This window comes from Oncorhynchus clarkii, unplaced genomic scaffold (assembly GCF_045791955.1).
Source record: "Oncorhynchus clarkii lewisi isolate Uvic-CL-2024 unplaced genomic scaffold, UVic_Ocla_1.0 unplaced_contig_8883_pilon_pilon, whole genome shotgun sequence".
NCBI lineage: Eukaryota > Metazoa > Chordata > Actinopteri > Salmoniformes > Salmonidae > Oncorhynchus > Oncorhynchus clarkii.
In genome coordinates this window covers 30,001-47,500 of record NW_027258555.1, presented here as the reverse complement: position 1 = coordinate 47,500, position 17,500 = coordinate 30,001, and the positions used below count along the sequence as shown (strand labels likewise).

The window sequence follows — 17,500 nt, the reverse complement described above, 5'->3', positions numbered from 1 at the left end:
TATCTACCTCCATCTGGGAAAAGAAAGTCCTCTCATCCCAGCCTGCAGTAACACCATCACATGGCTCTGTGTGTTCTCTATCGCAGTAACAGTCACCATGCAGGAAGAGCTCCGTCAGGTACATGCTATTAAAACCACATCCCCCTCACTTTAATTCCTGGGGTGGATTTTTACTGTCATTGTAACAGAAAGTAATAAGCAAAGAGCCCAGGTGCCCAAAACGACCCTAAAACAGAGCCCCGGAGACGCGTGACAGGTGACAGGTCACTATGGCAACTGGTTATCGAGTCTGTCTTGTCAATAGAAGAAAAGCCTTTCAGAATGTATATTTGTCTTTCTTCTGTTTCTTATAGCAGCAGTTAAAACAGGTTTGGTTGTTTTGTACCCTGTCGTATCACTCCATCTTTCTAAACACTAAACAACAAAAAACTATCTGCATTAGACTGTATCTCTATTATGATTCATACTCACAAGACTACGGCATCTTCTCCCATTATCTCCTAACAACCACATACAAGAGACGAATAAACTAACTAACAAAGCAATTTCCCTTTTTCTCTTCCTTCCTCCCCCACTCTGTCTCTCTCCCCTCTTCTCTCTCTCTCTCTCCCTCCTCCCTTCTCTGTCTCTCTGTCTCTCTCTCTCTCTCTCTTCCGCTCCACCTGCCTCCCCCACTCTGTCTCTCTCCCCTCTTCTCTCTCTCTCTCTCTCTCTGTCTCTCCCTCCTCCCTTCTCTGTCTCTCTGTCTCTCTCTCTCTCTCTTCCGCTCCACCTTCCTCCCCCACTTCTCTCTCTATCTCTCTCTCTTTCTCCCTCCTCCCTTCTCTGTCTCTCTGTCTCTCTCTCTCTCTCTCTCTCTCTCTTCCGTTCCACCTGCCTCCCCCACTCTCTCTCTCTCCCCCACTTCTCTCTCTCTCTCTCTCTCTCTCTCCCGGTCTCTCTCTCTGTCTCTCCCTCTCTGTCTCTCTCTGTCTCCCTCTCCTCCCTTCTCCTCTCTCTCTCTCTCTCTCTCATCCAATAGACAGAGCAGAATCCTGAGTTCCTGGACCGATAACTGCTAGACATGGTTAATCACCAGAGAACACTCATTATTTACCATCCAATCTATTTACACACAAATTCTACGTTCTACCCGAATGGGTTTCTCTTCTCTCTTCCACTAACGGAGAACATCAGCCGACAGTGTATTTGACAGTGTACTAGACAGTGTATTTGACAATGTACTAGAGAGTGTACTAGACAGTGTATTTGACAGTGTACTAGACAGTGTATTTGACAGTGTACTAGACAGTGTATTAGACAGTGTATTTGATAGTGTATTTGACAGTGTACTAGACAGTGTATTTGACAATGTACTAGAGAGTGTACTAGACAGTGCATTTGACAGTGTACTAGACAGTGTATTTGACAGTGTACTAGACAGTGTATTTGACAGTGTACTAGAGAGTGTACTAGACAGTGTATTTGACAGTGTACTAGATAGTGTATTAGACAGTGTATTTGACAGTGTATTTGACAGTGTACTAGACAGTGTATTTGACAGTGTACTAGAGAGTGTATTAGACAGTGTATTTGACAGTGTATTTGACAGTGTACTAGACAGTGTATTTGACAGTGTACTAGACAGTGTATTTGACAGTGTACTAGACAGTGTATTTGACAGTGTACTAGACAGTGTATTTGACAGTGTACTAGACAGTGTACTAGACAGTGTACTAGACAGTGTATTTGACAGTGTACTAGACAGTGTATTTGACAGTGTACTAGACAGTGTACTAGACAGTGTATTTGACAGTGTACTAGACAGTGTATTTGACAATGTATTAGACATTGTACTAGACAGTGTATTAGACAGTGTGTGTGTGTGTGCGTGCGTGTGTGTCCTGCCTGTCTCACCTGTAGTTTCTCCTCCAGGGCAGCGGTGGCGCTGTCTCCACTGTTCTCGTCCACCACCACCACCATGTGTGTCAGAGAGTTGACACGCACCTGCTCCAACTCTAGGTCCTCCTGCAACAGCTACAATAGGCATGATAATTGGGTTGAGTCTAGTAGGGACAAAATGGCAGGAAATGGCCCAAAATGGCAGGAAATGGCCCAAACTGGAAGGAAATGGAAAGACACTATCTGAAGTGATCACATAGTAAATGTTCATGATTATTTCACTAGGATGTGCTGTAATGAACATGACCCTGAAAGGACCCCAGCCCTGCAGGTAGCTAGATAGTAGTTAACCTACTTTGTGTTCCTCTACTTGGTGTTTAACATCCTCCAGGTCTGGCCCCATAGGCTGAGCCCCCATCCGCTTGATCCGCCCCTCTGTCAGCTCCAACCAATCAGTGAGCTGCTTCAACTGCCGGTGCTGAAGGTCCATCAACACCTCGTGGAGTCTGGGGGAGGAGGATGAGAGGAAAGAGGAGAGGAGAGGAGATGGAGAGGAGAGGAGAGGAGAGGAGAGGAGAGGAGAGGAGAGGAGAGGAGAGGAGAGGAGAGGAGAGGAGAGAGGAGATGGAGAGGAGAGGAGAGGAGAGGAGAGGAGAGGAGAGGAGAGGAGAGGAGAGGAGAGGAGAGGAGAGGAGAGGAGGGAGGAGAGAAGAGGAGATGGAGAGGAGAGGAAGGGGAGAGGATAAGAGATGGAGGAGTAGAAGAGAAGAGAGGAAGAGGGGAGTAGGAGAGAGGAAGGAGAGGAGGAGAGGAGAAGAGTAGAGGAGAAGAGAAGAGAGGGAGGGAGGGAGGGAGGAGAGGAGAAGAAGAGGGAGGAGTGGAGAAGGGAGGGAGGAGGAGGAGAGTAGAGAAGAGAGAGAGGGGGAGAGGAGAAGAGGAGAGGAGAAAAGAGGGAGGAGGAGAGGAAAGGAGGGGCAAAGAGAAGAGGAGAGAAGGGGGAGGAGGAGAGACTGAGCAAAGAGGGCAGGGGGCTGTTGAGTACAGCTAGATCCTAGTTAGACACCTCACAGAGAGTTGCAGCTCAGGTCTATTCAAAACATAATATTACCTTCAAGGACATAGATACATATTTCTCACCCAGAGAGACATGCTGGATTTCAGGGGAATTTGTGTTTGTTTGTGTGTGTTTGTGCGTGCGTGTATGTGTGTGTGTGTGTGCTTGTGCTTGTGCTTGTGTGGGTGCGTGCAAATGTGTGTGTGTGTATGTGTGTGTGTGTGGGTGGTGCACAAGTCTGTGTGTGTGTGTTCACAATCGAGAGAATCCTGTCGCACAATCGAGAGCATCCTGTCGGGCTGTATCACCGCCTGGTACGGCAACTGCTCCGCCCACAACCGTAAGGCTCTCCAGAGGGTAGTGAGGTCTGCACAACGCATCACCGGGGGCAAACTACCTGCCCTCCAGGACACCTACACCACCCGATGTCACAGGAAGGCCAAAAAGATCATCAAGGACAACAACCACCCGAGCCACACTTTACATCATAAAGTGTGCTCTATACCATCTACTGCATCTTGCCTATGCTGCGCGGCCATTGCTCATCCATATATTTATATGTACATATTCTCATTCACTCCTTTACAATTGTCTGTATAAGGTAGTTGTTGTGAAATTGTTAGATTACTTGTTGGATATTACTGCAAGGTCGGAACTAGAAGCACAAGCATTTCGCTACACTCACATTAACATCTGCTAACCATGTGTATGTGACCAATAAAATTAGATTAGATTTGTGTGTGCCTGCCTGCGTGTCTGTGTACAGTATGGTCAGGGCTGGGCAGGTTACTTTCTGTACAACATTGTAATCCGTAAAGTAACTTTTGGATTAACTTTTTGGTGACGGGGCAGTATTTTCACGTCCGGATGAAATGCATGCCCAAATTCAACTGCCTGCTACTCATCCCCAGAAGATAAGATATGCATATTAGTAGTATATTTGGATAGAAAATACTCTGAAGTTTCTAAAACTGTTTGACATGTCTGTGAGTATAACAGAACTTATGTAGCAGGCGAAACCCCGAGGACAAACCATTCAGATTTTTTTTTTTTTTAGGTCACTCTCTTTTCAATGGGTTTTCATTGGGATTTCTAAGGGACCTTCTTGCAGTTCCTACCGCTTCCATTGGATGTCACCAGTCTTTAGAAATTGGTTGAGGTTTTTCCTTTGTGTAATGAAGAATGAAAAAATACCTAAAGTTGTATTACAAAAGTAGTTTGAAATGTTTTGGCAAAGTTTACAGGTAACTTTTGAGATATTTTGTAGTCACGTTGCACAAGTTGGAACAGGTGTTTCTCTGGATCAAACGCGCCAAATAAATGGACATTTTGGAGATATATCGACGGAATTAATCGAACAAAAGGACCATTTGTGATGTTTATGGGACATATTGGAGTGCCAACAGAACAAGATCTTCAAAGGTAAGGAATTAATTATATTTTTATTTCTGCGTTTTGTGTCGCGCCTGCAGGGTTGAAATATGCTACTCTCTCTTTGTTTACGGATGTGCTATCATCAGATAATAGCATCGTTTGCTTTCGCCGAAAAGCCTTTTACATGTTGGCTGGATTCACAACACGTATAGCTTTAATTTGGTATCTTACATGTGTGATTTCATGAAAGTTTGTTTTTATAGTAATTTATTTGAATTTGACGCTCTGCATTCTCTCTGGCTTTTGGCCAAGTGGGACGCTAGAGAGGTTAACCAAACTCAGTAACGTAATCTGATTACATTCAGTTACTTTTAGATTACTTTCCCCTTAAGAGGCATTAAAAGAGGACAAACATGTATATTATCAATTGAACAACATCTACTGCAGGATAAGTTCATGTTAAAGTTTACATAGCTGGCCATATATGGATGTTACATTTTAACCCATCGCTTTCTACTACAGATAATAATACCATTAGGCTGTATCTTTACATTAAACACCAGAGTGTGTCAGATTTCCAGCCGTTCCAATTCATTAAATACCCCTTGATCTTCAAGAATAGGACTGGGAGATGTAACAACACCACGGGGGAGTTGAGAAGAGGACTGGGAGATGTAACAACAACACCACGGGGGAGTTGAGAAGAGGACTGGGAGATGTAACAACAACACCACGGGGGAGTTGAGAAGAGGACTGGGAGATGTAACAACAACACCACGGGGGAGTTGAGAAGAGGACTGGGAGATGTAACAACAACACCACGGGGGAGTTGAGAAGAGGACTGGGAGATGTTACAACAACACCACGGGGGAGTTGAGAAGAGGACTGGGAGATGTAACAACAACACCACGCTGGAGTTGAGAAGAGGACTGGGAGATGTAACAACAACACCACGGGGGAGTTGAGAAGAGGACTGGGAGATGTAACAACAACACCCCGGGGGAGTTGAGAAGAGGACTGGGAGATGTAACAACAACACCACGGGGGAGTTGAGAAGAGGACTGGGAGATGTAACAACAACACCCCGGGGGAGTTGAGAAGAGGACTGGGAGATGTAACAACACCACGGGGGAGTTGAGAAGAGGACTGGGAAATGTAACAACAACACCACGGGGGAGTTGAGAAGAGGACTGGGAAATGTAACAACAACACCCCGGGGGAGTTGAGAAGAGGACTGGGAGATGTAACAACAACACCACGGGGGAGTTGAGAAGAGGACTGGGAAATGTAACAACAACACCACGGGGGAGTTGAGAAGAGGACTGGGAGATGTAACAACACCACGGGGGAGTTGAGAAGAGGACTGGGAGATGTAACAACAACACCACGGGGGAGTTGAGAAGAGGACTGGGAAATGTAACAACAACACCCCGGGGGAGTTGAGAAGAGGACTGGGAGATGTAACAACAACACCACGGGGGAGTTGAGAAGAGGACTGGGAAATGTAACAACAACACCACGGGGGAGTTGAGAAGAGGACTGGGAAATGTAACAACAACACCACGGGGGAGTTGAGAAGAGGACTGGGAGATGTAACAACAACACCACGGGGGAGTTGAGAAGAGGACTGGGAGATGTAACAACAACACCACGGGGGAGTTGAGAAGAGGACTGGGAAATGTAACAACAACACCCCGGGGGAGTTGAGAAGAGGACTGGGAGATGTAACAACAACACCACGGGGGAGTTGAGAAGAGGACTGGGAGATGTAACAACACCACGGGGGAGTTGAGAAGAGGACTGGGAGATGTAACAACAACACCACGGGGGAGTTGAGAAGAGGACTGGGAGATGTAACAACAACACCACGGGGGAGTTGAGAAGAGGACTGGGAGATGTAACAACACCACGGGGGAGTTGAGAAGAGGACTGGGAGATGTAACAACACCACGGGGGAGTTGAGAAGAGGACTGGGAAATGTAACAACAACACCACGGGGGAGTTGAGAAGAGGACTGGGAAATGTAACAACAACACCATGGGGGAGTTGAGAAGAGGACTGGGAGATGTAACAACAACACCACGGGGGAGTTGAGAAGAGGACTGGGAAATGTAACAACATCCACAGCCATCCACAACATCCACAACCTCCACAACCTCCACAACCATCCACAGCCTCCACAACCTCCACATTCTCCACAACCTCCAAAGCCTCCACAACCTCCACAGCATCCACATTCTCCACAGCATCCACAACCTCCACAACCTCCACAACATCCACAACCTCCACAACCTCAACATTCTCCACAACCATCCACAGGCATCCATAATATCCACAACATCCACAGCCATCCATAATATCCACAGCCTCCACAATATCCACAACCTCCACAACCTCCACAACAAGTACGCATTTCACTGTATTTTATTTAACCTTTATTTAACTAGGCAAGTCAGTTAAGAACTAATTCTAATTTTCATTGACGGCCTAGGAACAGTGGGTTAACTACCTGTTCAGGGGCAGAACAACAGATTTGTTACTAGTCCAACGCTCTAACCACTAGGCTACCCTGCCGCCCCGTAAGGTCTACAGCTGTTGTACAGCTGTTGTATTCGGCGCATGTGACAAATAACATTTGATTTTATTTGATCAAAGCAGGAATAGGTTTTTGTAGGCTTCAGTCCAAGCTATGTCTTCCAATGGAGTGACTGCTGTCGGCATCCAAAGATGATCCAACTTGAATAAACACTTGGAGGTCAGGATGACAGCAGTGGTGTAGTGTAATTTGATACGGATATCACTTATTATTGATATCCATATCGTCCGTTGAGCTACACCACTGCTGTCATCCTTACCTCCAAGTGTTTATTCAAGTTGGATCATCTGTGGATGCCGACAGCAGTCACTCCATTGGAAGACATAGCTTGGACTGTAGCCTACAAAAACCTATTCCTGCTCTTTCCCCACAATCCATCAAACACATTCGGTGTGTCGTCATAGTGATGTGGAACAAACTGAAACAATGTGGATTTGAATGTCGCTGAGAAAACAGAAAGCTGTCATAAAGAACTGTTTCACAAACATCCTTTTTTAATTTAAAAGTAATCTGAGAAGTTATCATCTAGTTTTTACAAAAGTATCTGTAATCCGATTACAATATTTTAGTTAGTAGCGAAACGGATTACAGTTACCGGTTTTTATTAATCTGATACATGTAATCTGTTACTCCCCAACCCCATTACCAGTAGATATTACCAGCAGAGATTACCAGTAGACATTACCAGCAGAGATTACCAGTAGACATTACCAGCAGACATTACCGGTAGACATTACCAGCAGACATTACCAGTAGAGATTACCAGTAGATATTACCAGTAGACATTACCAGTAGACATTACCAGTAGACATTACCAGTAGACATTACCAGCAGAGATTACCAGTAGATATTACCAGCAGAGATTACCAGTAGACATTACCAGCAGAGATTACCAGTAGACATTACCAGCAGAGATTACCAGTAGACATTACCAGCAGACATTACCGGTAGACATTACCAGCAGACATTACCAGTAGAGATTACCAGTAGACATTACCAGTAGAGATTACCAGTAGATATTACCAGCAGAGATTACCAGTAGACATTACCAGCAGAGATTACCAGTAGACATTACCAGCAGAGATTACCAGTAGACATTACCAGCAGACATTACCGGTAGACATTACCAGCAGACATTACCAGTAGAGATTACCAGTAGACATTACCAGCAGAGATTACCAGTAGATATTACCAGCAGAGATTACCAGTAGACATTACCAGCAGACATTACCAGTAGACATTACCAGCAGACATTACCTGCAGACATTACCAGCAGACATTACCAGTAGACATTACCAGTAGACATTACCAGTAGACATTACCAGCAGACATTACCAGCAGACATTACCAGTAGACATTACCAGTAGAGATTACCAGTAGAGATTACCAGTAGACATTACCAGCAAACATTACCAGTAGACATTACCAGCAGACATTACCAGTAGAGATTACCAGTAGACATTACCAGTAGACATTACTAGCAGACACTACCAAGAGGGAGGTAGGTGATAATCACCCTAATGTAGGTTTGGTCCATAGGTTCTCTGCATGTCTGTCTCTGTGTGTGTGTGTGTGTCGTTGCGTGTTTGTGTGTGTGTGTGTGTTTGTGTGTGTGTTTGTGTGTGTGTGTGTGTGTGTGTCTGTGTGTGTGTGTGTGTGTGTGTGCGTCCATCCATCCATCCATCCATCCATCCATGTGTGTGTCCTACCTGCTCTGTTTCTCCATGCTAGCCACTCTGAGGTGTTCCCAGCGGGAGTTGAGGAGGTTCATCTGCTCCCTGACCTCTTTCTCTTCCTCCTCCGTTAAATGGCCTTCACCCAGGAGGGCACTGCCTGCACGCAGCACCCTGCCCACACTGCCCTGGTGGGACGTCAGCTCCACCATGTAGCCCTGAGAGGACACAGGCAGGAAGGGACGTACACACACAGACACAGACACAGGGACACACACACAGGGACACACACACAGACACAGGGACACACACAGACACAGGGACACACACACAGGGACACACACAGACACAGTGACACACACACACACACAGACACACACAAACAGACACAGGGACACACACACAGACACAGGAACACACAGACACACAGAAACACACAGACATACATATAGACACAAGCACACACACACAGACACACACACAAACAGGAACACACAGACACACACACAGATACCGGAACACACACACATACACAGGCACGCAAACACGTAGGGACACACACATACTTACAAACACGCACAGCGCATGTAGACACACACGCACAGCGCATGTAGACACACACAAACACACACACACACCCAGTACATGTTATAGTATATAATGAACACACAGGGGGGAAACCCAGAGTCAGGTTTTCCACCTGAACAGATATTCTCTTCATCTTTCCTTTCTTCTTCCATGGTGTTGTTATTCATTATTATTTACTAAACTACCCTTGGATTTTTTACACATTGTGTTGTTTTACAGCCTGAAGTTAAAATGGATTCAACTGAGATGTTTTGTCACTGGCTTACACACAATACCCCATAATGTCAAAGTGGAATTATGTTTTCCATTTTTTTTTTAACCAAATTAATTAAAAATGAAAAGCTGAAATGCCTTGAGTCAACAAGTATTCAACCCCTTTGTTATGACAAGCTGAAATAAATTCAGGAGTAAAAAATGTGCTTAACAAGTCACATAATAAGTTGCATGGACTCCGTGTGCGATAACAGTGTTTAACATGATTTTTGAATGACTACCTCATCTCTGTACCCCACACATACAATTATCTGTAAGTTCCCTCAGTCGAGCAGTGAATTTCAAACATTGGTTCAACCACAAATACCAGGGAGGTTTTCCAATGCCTCACAAAGAAGGGCACCTATTGGTAGATGGGTAAAAATGGAAAAGCAGACCTTGAATATCTCTTTGAGGACGGTGAAGTTATTAATTACACTATGGATGGTGTATCAATACACCCAGTCACTACAAAGATACAGGAGTCATTCCTAACTCAGTTGCCGGAGAGGAAGGAAACCGCTCAGGGATAGTTACTCCACAATACTAACCTAATTGACTGAGGTGGAAAAAAGAAACCTGTACAAAATAATAATGTCTACAAAACATGTATCCTGTTTGCAACAAGGCACTAAATTAATACTGCAAAAGAATTGCAAAAGAATTAACTTTTTGTCCTGAATAAAAAGTGTTATGTTTCGGCAAATCCAATACAACACATTACTGAGTACCACTCTCCATATTTTCAGGCATAGTGGTGGCTGCATCATGTTATGGGTATGCTTGTCATCATTAACAACTGGGCAGTTTTTCAGGATAAAAAAGAAACAGAATGGAGCTAAGCACAGCCAAAATCCTTAGAGGAAAACCTGGTTCAGTCTGAGTTCCACCAGACACTGGGAGATGAATTCACCTTTTAGCAGGACTATAACCTAAAACACAAGTCCACATCTACACTGGAGCTGCTGACCAGGAACACAGTGAATGTTCCTGAGTGGCCGAGTTAAGAGTTAAGACTAAAATCTATTTTAAAATCTAAAAAACATTCACTTTGTCATTGAGATTTGTTATTTTATTTAATCCATTGTGAATTCAGGCTGAAACACAACAAAATGTGGAATAAGTCAAGGGGTCTGAATACTTTCTGAAGGCCCTGTAGCTACATCCCCTCTATGGCATCGCTCTTAAAAACACACAATGTAACAAAGCATGATAAAGATGATAAAGCATGATGAAGAATGATAAAGTATGATAAGAATGATAAAGTATGATAAAGAATGATGTAGTATGATAAGAATGATAAAGTATGATAAAGATTGATAAAGCATGATAAAGAATGATAAAGTATGATAAAGAATGATAATGCATGACAATAATGCACAAAGAAGGTTTGAAAGTTTTCAACTTGAAACCCTACAGTACCTCGTGTGTTATATGGTATATATCCCCTCGGGGGTGTCCCTACCTCGTGTGTTATATGGTATATATCCCCTCGGGGGTGTCCCTACCTCGTGTGTTATATGGTATATATCCCCTCGGGGGTGTCCCTACCTCGTGTGTTATATGGTATATATCCCCTCGGGGGTGTCCCTACCTCGTGTGTTATATGGTATATATCCCCTCGGGGGTGTCCCTACCTCGTGTGTTATATGGTATAGATCCCCTCGGGGGTGTCCCTACCTCGTGTGTTATATGGTATATATCCCCTCGGGGGTGTCCCTACCTCGTGTGTTATATGGTATATATCCCCTCGGGGGTGTCCCTACCTCGTGTGTTATATGGTATAGATCCCCTCGGGGGTGTCCCTACCTCGTGTGTTATATGGTATATATCCCCTCGGGGGTGTCCCTACCTCGTGTGTTATATGGTATATATCCCCTCGGGGGTGTCCCTACCTCGAGTGTTATATGGTATAGATCCCCTCTGGGGTGTCCCTACCTCGTGTGTTATATGGTATATATCCCCTCGGGGGTGTCCCTACCTCGTGTGTTATATGGTATAGATCCCCTCGGGGGTGTCCCTACCTCGTGGGTTATATGGTATATATCCCCTCGGGGGTGTCCCTACCTCGTGTGTGTGGAACTGCTCCTTGACCTCCTCTACGTGAGAGGAGATGGGGGGCTGGGCCTGCAGGCCATCCTCTGCAGACAGCAGCCAGGTCAGGACCTCCTCCAGGATTCTCTGGTAGTCTTCCAGCTGGGTGGCCCCAGGGGCCAGGGGGCTCAGGCCCCGCTCCAGGTCATCCTGACTGCCCCCACGCAGCAGCTGGGTCTGGGATGGGGAGGAGGAGAAGAGGGGAGATGGAAAAGGAGAGAGAGGGGAGGGGAGGGGGAGAGAGAGAGGGTTAGGAGAGGGGAGATGGAGGGGGAGACGGAAAAGGAGTGAGAAGGGAGGGGAGAGGTGAGAGGGAGGAAGGGAGAGAGAGAGGGTTAGGAGAGGGAGATGAGGAAGTGGACTGAAGAGCGTGGTTAGACTCACCACTGACAATAAACAAATTGCTCTCTTGGAAATGGCAAGAGAATCGTTCCCAACTACATTAACACGGCTTCCTCTCCTAGGGAGTCTCAACAGTCTGAAGACTTCCTGCCTTGAAGGGAAGGGAGTGTGATGAGGAATGAAGTCTGTGGTGCCAAAACACATTAGAGGTGTGAAGCACAGAAACACAGACACCCCCGCATACACACGCACACGCACCCTCACGCGCACACACACACACACACACACACACACACACACACACACACACACACACACACACACACACACACACACACACACACACACACACACACACACACCTGCTGCACAGACAGATGCAAACAAAAGGCAACACTCTATCCAAAAGCATAATTACAACGTACACACACACAAACACACAGACAGACAGAAACACACATTGACTCATGGTGACAAAGCCAAACACACAGGTGCATTAGTCAGCAGCACAAACAGAGCGTCTGGTGTGTTGTGTTGTGGTGCTGCTAGCCAAGCTGGGCCGTTGCCATGCCGTTTAGAAGCTCCACATGTAGACACAGACATACTCTGAGATTTGTGTCAGTCACTGGTACACCTGGAGAACCCAGATAACTGTTCATTTAGCCTGGGGGAGGGGGGGGGGGCAGAACGAGCTGAGCCTGGCCGAGCCAGAGACACAGGGCGCGTTCCAGGTTGTCTTTATTGTAGTCGTGTTGCACAGATCATCAAATCTCACAATGCCCAGAGAAGTGTTCAACTGCAATGAAGACTACCTGCTACGTAGCCACAGGCTCAGCCTCAGCTCTGTTCAGCCATGGATGGACACCCAGGAGGAGAGGAGAGGAGAGAAGAGGAGAGGAGAGGAGAGGAGAGGAGAGGAGAGGAGAGGAGAGGAGAGGAGAGGAGAGGAGAGGAGAGGAAAGAGCTACAGCTGTGAGACTAGAGACTGGGTAGGTAGTTAGCAGTAGACACAGACCTGCTCAGTAAAGCGTCTCCTCTTTTGTTCAGGTGACTTGACATATGCAGCTTGACTGTAGGCATAGCTTTTATAGTGAGGTTTAGGAGAGGTGGAGGGGGTACGAACCCGCCCCTGAGACACACTCACTGTGATCTGAGAGAGAGACAGAGAGACAGGGAGAGAGTGAGAGAGGGAGAGAGAGAGGGAGAGACAAAGAGAGAGAGGGAGAGAGATAAAGACAAAGAGAGAGACAAAGAGAGAGAGGGAGAGACAAAGAGAGAGAGGGAGAGAGAGAAAGACAAAGAGAGAGAGGGAGAGAGAGAAAGACAAACAGAGAGACAAAGAGAGAGAGGGAGAGAGGGAGAGAGAGAGGGAGAGACAAAGAGAGAGAGGGAGAGAGAGAAAGACAAAGAGAGAGACAAAGAGAGAGAGGGAGAGACAAAGAGAGAGGGAGAGAGAGAAAGACAAAGAGAGAGAGGGAGAGAGAGAAAGACAAAGAGAGAGAGGGAGAGAGTGAGAGAGGGTGAGGGGGGAGAGGGAGAGAGTGAGAGAGGGAGAGAGAGAGAGGGGGGAGAGAGAGAGAGTGGAGGAGAGAGAGTGGAGGAGAGAGAGGAGGAGAAAATGAAAGAGAAGTGAAAGGAAGGTCAAGAGTGTCAGGGCAACAGAGACAGTTTAGAAAATACATGTAGAGTAGATCAGCAACACATAAAACACAGAGAGAGCAGCATCCATTATACTGGACTAACCCCTAAAGACAGAGAGAGCAGCATCCATAATACTGGACTAACCCCTAAAGACAGAGAGAGCAGCATCCATAATACTGGACTAACCCCTAAAGACAGAGAGAGCAGCATCCATAATACTGGACTAACCCCTAAAGACAGAGAGAGCAGCATCCATAATACTGGACTAACCCCTAAAGACAGAGAGAGCAGCATCCATAATACTGGACTAACCCCTAAAGACAGAGAGAGCAGCATCCATAATACTGGACTAACCCCTAAAGACAGAGAGAGCAGCATCCATAATACTGGACTAACCCCTAAAGACAGAGAGAGCAGCATCCATAATACTGGACTAACCCCTAAAGACAGAGAGAGCAGCATCCATAATACTGGACTAACCCCTAAAGACAGAGAGAGCAGCATCCATAATACTGGACTAACCCCTAAAGACAGAGAGAGCAGCATCCATAATACTGGACTAACCCCTAAAGACAGAGAGAGCAGCATCCATAATACTGGACTAACCCCTAAAGACAGAGAGAGCAGCATCCATAATACTGGACTAACCCCTAAAGACAGAGAGAGCAGCATCCATAATACTGGACTAACCCCTAAAGACAGAGAGAGCAGCATCCATAATACTGGACTAACCCCTAAAGACAGAGAGAGCAGCATCCATAATACTGGACTAACCCCTAAAGACAGAGAGAGCAGCATCCATAATACTGGATTAACCCCTAAAGACAGAGAGAGCAGCATCCATAATACTGGACTAACCCCTACTGTAACTCCCCAGTCTGAACAACAGAGTCCGGATCAGAATCCGTTCACATCTCAACAATACACTGTGAGCCAGGCTGGATGACAGCTAGGGGCCCTTTTCACAGAGTTTCAGAGTAGGACTGCTGATCTAGGATCAGGTCCCCCTTGTCGAGATGATTGTATTCGTTATGACCTAAAACTGATCCCATATCAGCCAGCATTCCTTCTCTTGAGAAGCTTGATACATACGGACCCTGTCTTCCCCAACTGAACATCCTAAACCCAGCCCGATCCCCTGAGCTACAGCTGAATATATTAAACTATGTAAACGCATCCAGACCATTCAGCCTGGGAACTGAACCGTCTCCCTGTCTGCTGTCTGTCTGTCTCCCTGTCTGTCTGCAGCAGAGTGGGAGAGATAGTCCTGTCTGTCTGCATCAGAGTGGGAGAGATAGTCCTGTCTGCTGTCTGTCTGTCTCCCTGTCTGTCTGCAGCAGAGTGGGAGAGATAGTCCTGTCTGTCTGCAGCAGAGTGGGAGAGATAGTCCTGTCTGCTGTCTGTCTGTCTCCCTGTCTGTCTGCAGCAGAATGGGAGAGATAGTCCTGTCTGTCTGCATCAGAGTGGGAGAGATAGTCCTGGCTGTCTGTATCAGAGTGGGAGAGATAGTCCTGTCTGTCTGCATCAGAGTGGGAGAGATAGTCCGGTCTGTCTGCATCAGAGTGGGAGAGATAGTCCTGTCTGTCTGCATCAGTGGGTGGGGTTATATCCTTCCTGTCCTCGGATGGGGCCACAGTGTCTCCTGACCCCTCCTGTCTCAGCCCCCAGTATTTATGCTGCAGTAGTTTATGTGTCGGGGGCTAGGGTCAGTTTGTTATATCTGGAGTAATTCTCCTGTCTTATTCGGTGTCCTGTGTGAATTTAAGTGTACTCTCTCTAATTCTCTCTTTCTCTCTCTCTCTCGGAGGACCTGAGCCCTAGGACCATGCCTCAGGACTACCTGACATGATGACTCCTTGCTGTCCCCAGTCCACCTGGCCGTGCTGCTGCTCCACTTTCAACTGTTCTGCCTGTGATTATTATTATTTGACCATGCTGGTCATTTATGAACATTTGAACATCTTGGCCATGTTCTGTTATAATCTCCACCCGGCACAGCCAGAAGAGGACTGGCCACCCCTCATAGCCTGGTTCCTCTCTAGGTTTCTTCCTAGGTTTTGGCCTTTCTAGGGAGTTTTTCCTAGCCACCGTGCTTCTACACCTGCATTGCTTGCTCTTTGGGGTTTAGGCTGGGTTTCTGTACTTTGAGATATCAGCACTTTGAGATATCAGCTGATGTACGAAGGGCTATATAAATACATTTGATTTGATTTGATCAGAGTGGGAGAGATAGTCCTGGCAGTTGGTGTAAATGATGATAAATGAAGTGAAGGATAATGACGTCTTCCAGACAGCTAGACTCATTTCCCTCTCTCTCATCTCTCTCTCATTCTCTCACTTTCTTTCTCTCACTCTCTCGCTCTTTCTTCATCTTTGTCTCTCTCTCTCTTTCTCTCCTTCTCATTTTCCCTCTCTCTCTCTTTTTCTTCCGCTCTCTCTGACATTCGCTCTCTCTTTCCCTCTCGGTCTCTTTCTCTCTCCCCCTCTCTGTCTCTCTTTCTCTCTCCCCCTCTCCGTCTCTCTCTTTCTCTCTCCCCCTCTCCGTCTCTCTCTTTCTCTCTCCCCCTCTCCGTCTCTCTTTCTCTCTCCCCCTCCCCATCTCTCTCCCCCTCTTCGTCTCTCTTTCTCTCTCCCCCGTCTCTGTCTCTCTCTCTCTCTCTCTCCCTCCCTCTCTCTCATTCACTCTCTCTTTCTCTCTCCCCCGTCTCTGTCTCTGTCTCTCTCTCTCTCTCTCTCTGTCTCTCTCTCTCTTTCTCCCTCTCCCTCTCTCTCTCTCTCTCTCTCTCATTCACTCTATCGTCTCTCTCTCTCCGCCACATATCCATCAGTCATTATCACAATTTATAGTCCCACATCAATAGAATAGTGACTCAGAAAGATAGCAATTAAAGGAGTTAAGATAACATTTATCCTTAAATGTTTTGCTCACTGGGTATATTTCTACTACAGTTACACTACTGAAAGACCTTGACTATAACAGCTGAACCTGTGTGAACTGGGATGGAGGGTGTTGGATAACAACACCATACCAGGGATATGAGATGACAGCAGTGACATCACAGACAGACATCACTGCTTTAGACCAGAGGCCTTGGGAGGCCCAAGACCCTTCACTCCAGAGGCCTTGGGAGGCCCAAGACCCTTCACTCCAGATGCCCTGGGAGGCCCAAGACCCTTCACACCAGATGCCCTGGAAGGCCCAAGACCCTTCACTCCAGAGGCCCTGGGAGGCCCAAGACCCTTCACTCCAGAGGCCCTGGAAGGCCCAAGACCCTTCACTCCAGAGGCCCTGGAAGGCCCAAGACCCTTCACTCCAGAGTCTTTGGGAGGCCCAAGACCCTTCACTCCAGAGGCCCTGGAAGGCCCAAGAACCTTCACTTCAGAGGCCCTGGAAGGCCCAAGACCCTTCACTCCAGATGCCCTGGAAGGCCCAAGACCCTTCACTCCAGATGCCCTGGAAGGCCCAAGACCCTTCACTCCAGAGGCCCTGGAAGGCCCAAGAACCTTCACTTCAGAGGCCCTGGAAGGCCCAAGACCCTTCACTCCAGAGTCCCTGGTCAGCAGTGCACTGTTTACAGTGATACGGCGTCACTGCAGCCTGGGGTTCGATCCCAGGCTGTGTCATTACCGGCTGTGATCGGGAGTCCGGCTGTGATCGGGCAGCGCATAATTGGCCCGGGAGTCCCATAGGGCAGTCGCATAACTAGCGACTCCTTGTGGCGGGCCGGGCGCCTGCAGGCTGATTCCGGTCGTCAGTTGAACGAAGTTTCCTCTGACACATTGGTGCAGCTTCCGAGTTAAGTGGGCAGTTGTTAAGAAGCGCGGCTTGGTGGGTCATGTTTCGATTGACGCGCAATTCGACCTTCGCCTCTCCCGAGCCACGTTGGGGAGTTGCAGCGATGAGACAAGATCGTAATCACAAAACCCGGGGGAGGGGGGGGGGGAAAGGGTGCCATTTGGGACCTGACTCTGAACACCTAGTGAACTAGCTGGAGGACAGACCGA

At 47.0% G+C, this 17,500-nt stretch overlaps 2 protein-coding genes across 2 annotated transcripts in view; both read right to left on the bottom strand.

Moving 5' to 3' along the window:
* LOC139397345 (dystrophin-like) overlaps positions 1-17,500 on the bottom strand; it is a gene marked incomplete at its 3' end in the record, with an annotated part of 61,525 nt that overhangs the window by 15,875 nt on the left and 28,150 nt on the right. Inside the window, exons 4-8 of the mRNA XM_071144101.1 lie at positions 12,870-13,004; positions 11,486-11,689; positions 8,615-8,796; positions 2,237-2,387; positions 1,897-2,016 (exon numbers count right to left, since the gene is read on the bottom strand). Coding sequence (XP_071000202.1) covers positions 1,897-2,016; positions 2,237-2,387; positions 8,615-8,796; positions 11,486-11,689; positions 12,870-13,004 — 792 coding nt within the window. The remainder of the gene's footprint in view (positions 1-1,896; positions 2,017-2,236; positions 2,388-8,614; positions 8,797-11,485; positions 11,690-12,869; positions 13,005-17,500) is intronic.
* On the bottom strand, positions 1,160-1,831 carry LOC139397344 (uncharacterized). Its single transcript, XM_071144100.1, has 3 exons — positions 1,818-1,831; positions 1,494-1,595; positions 1,160-1,331 (listed from the first exon to the last, which is right to left on the bottom strand). Exons 1-3 carry the CDS (start codon positions 1,829-1,831, stop codon positions 1,160-1,162), a joined length of 288 nt encoding a protein of 95 aa, XP_071000201.1.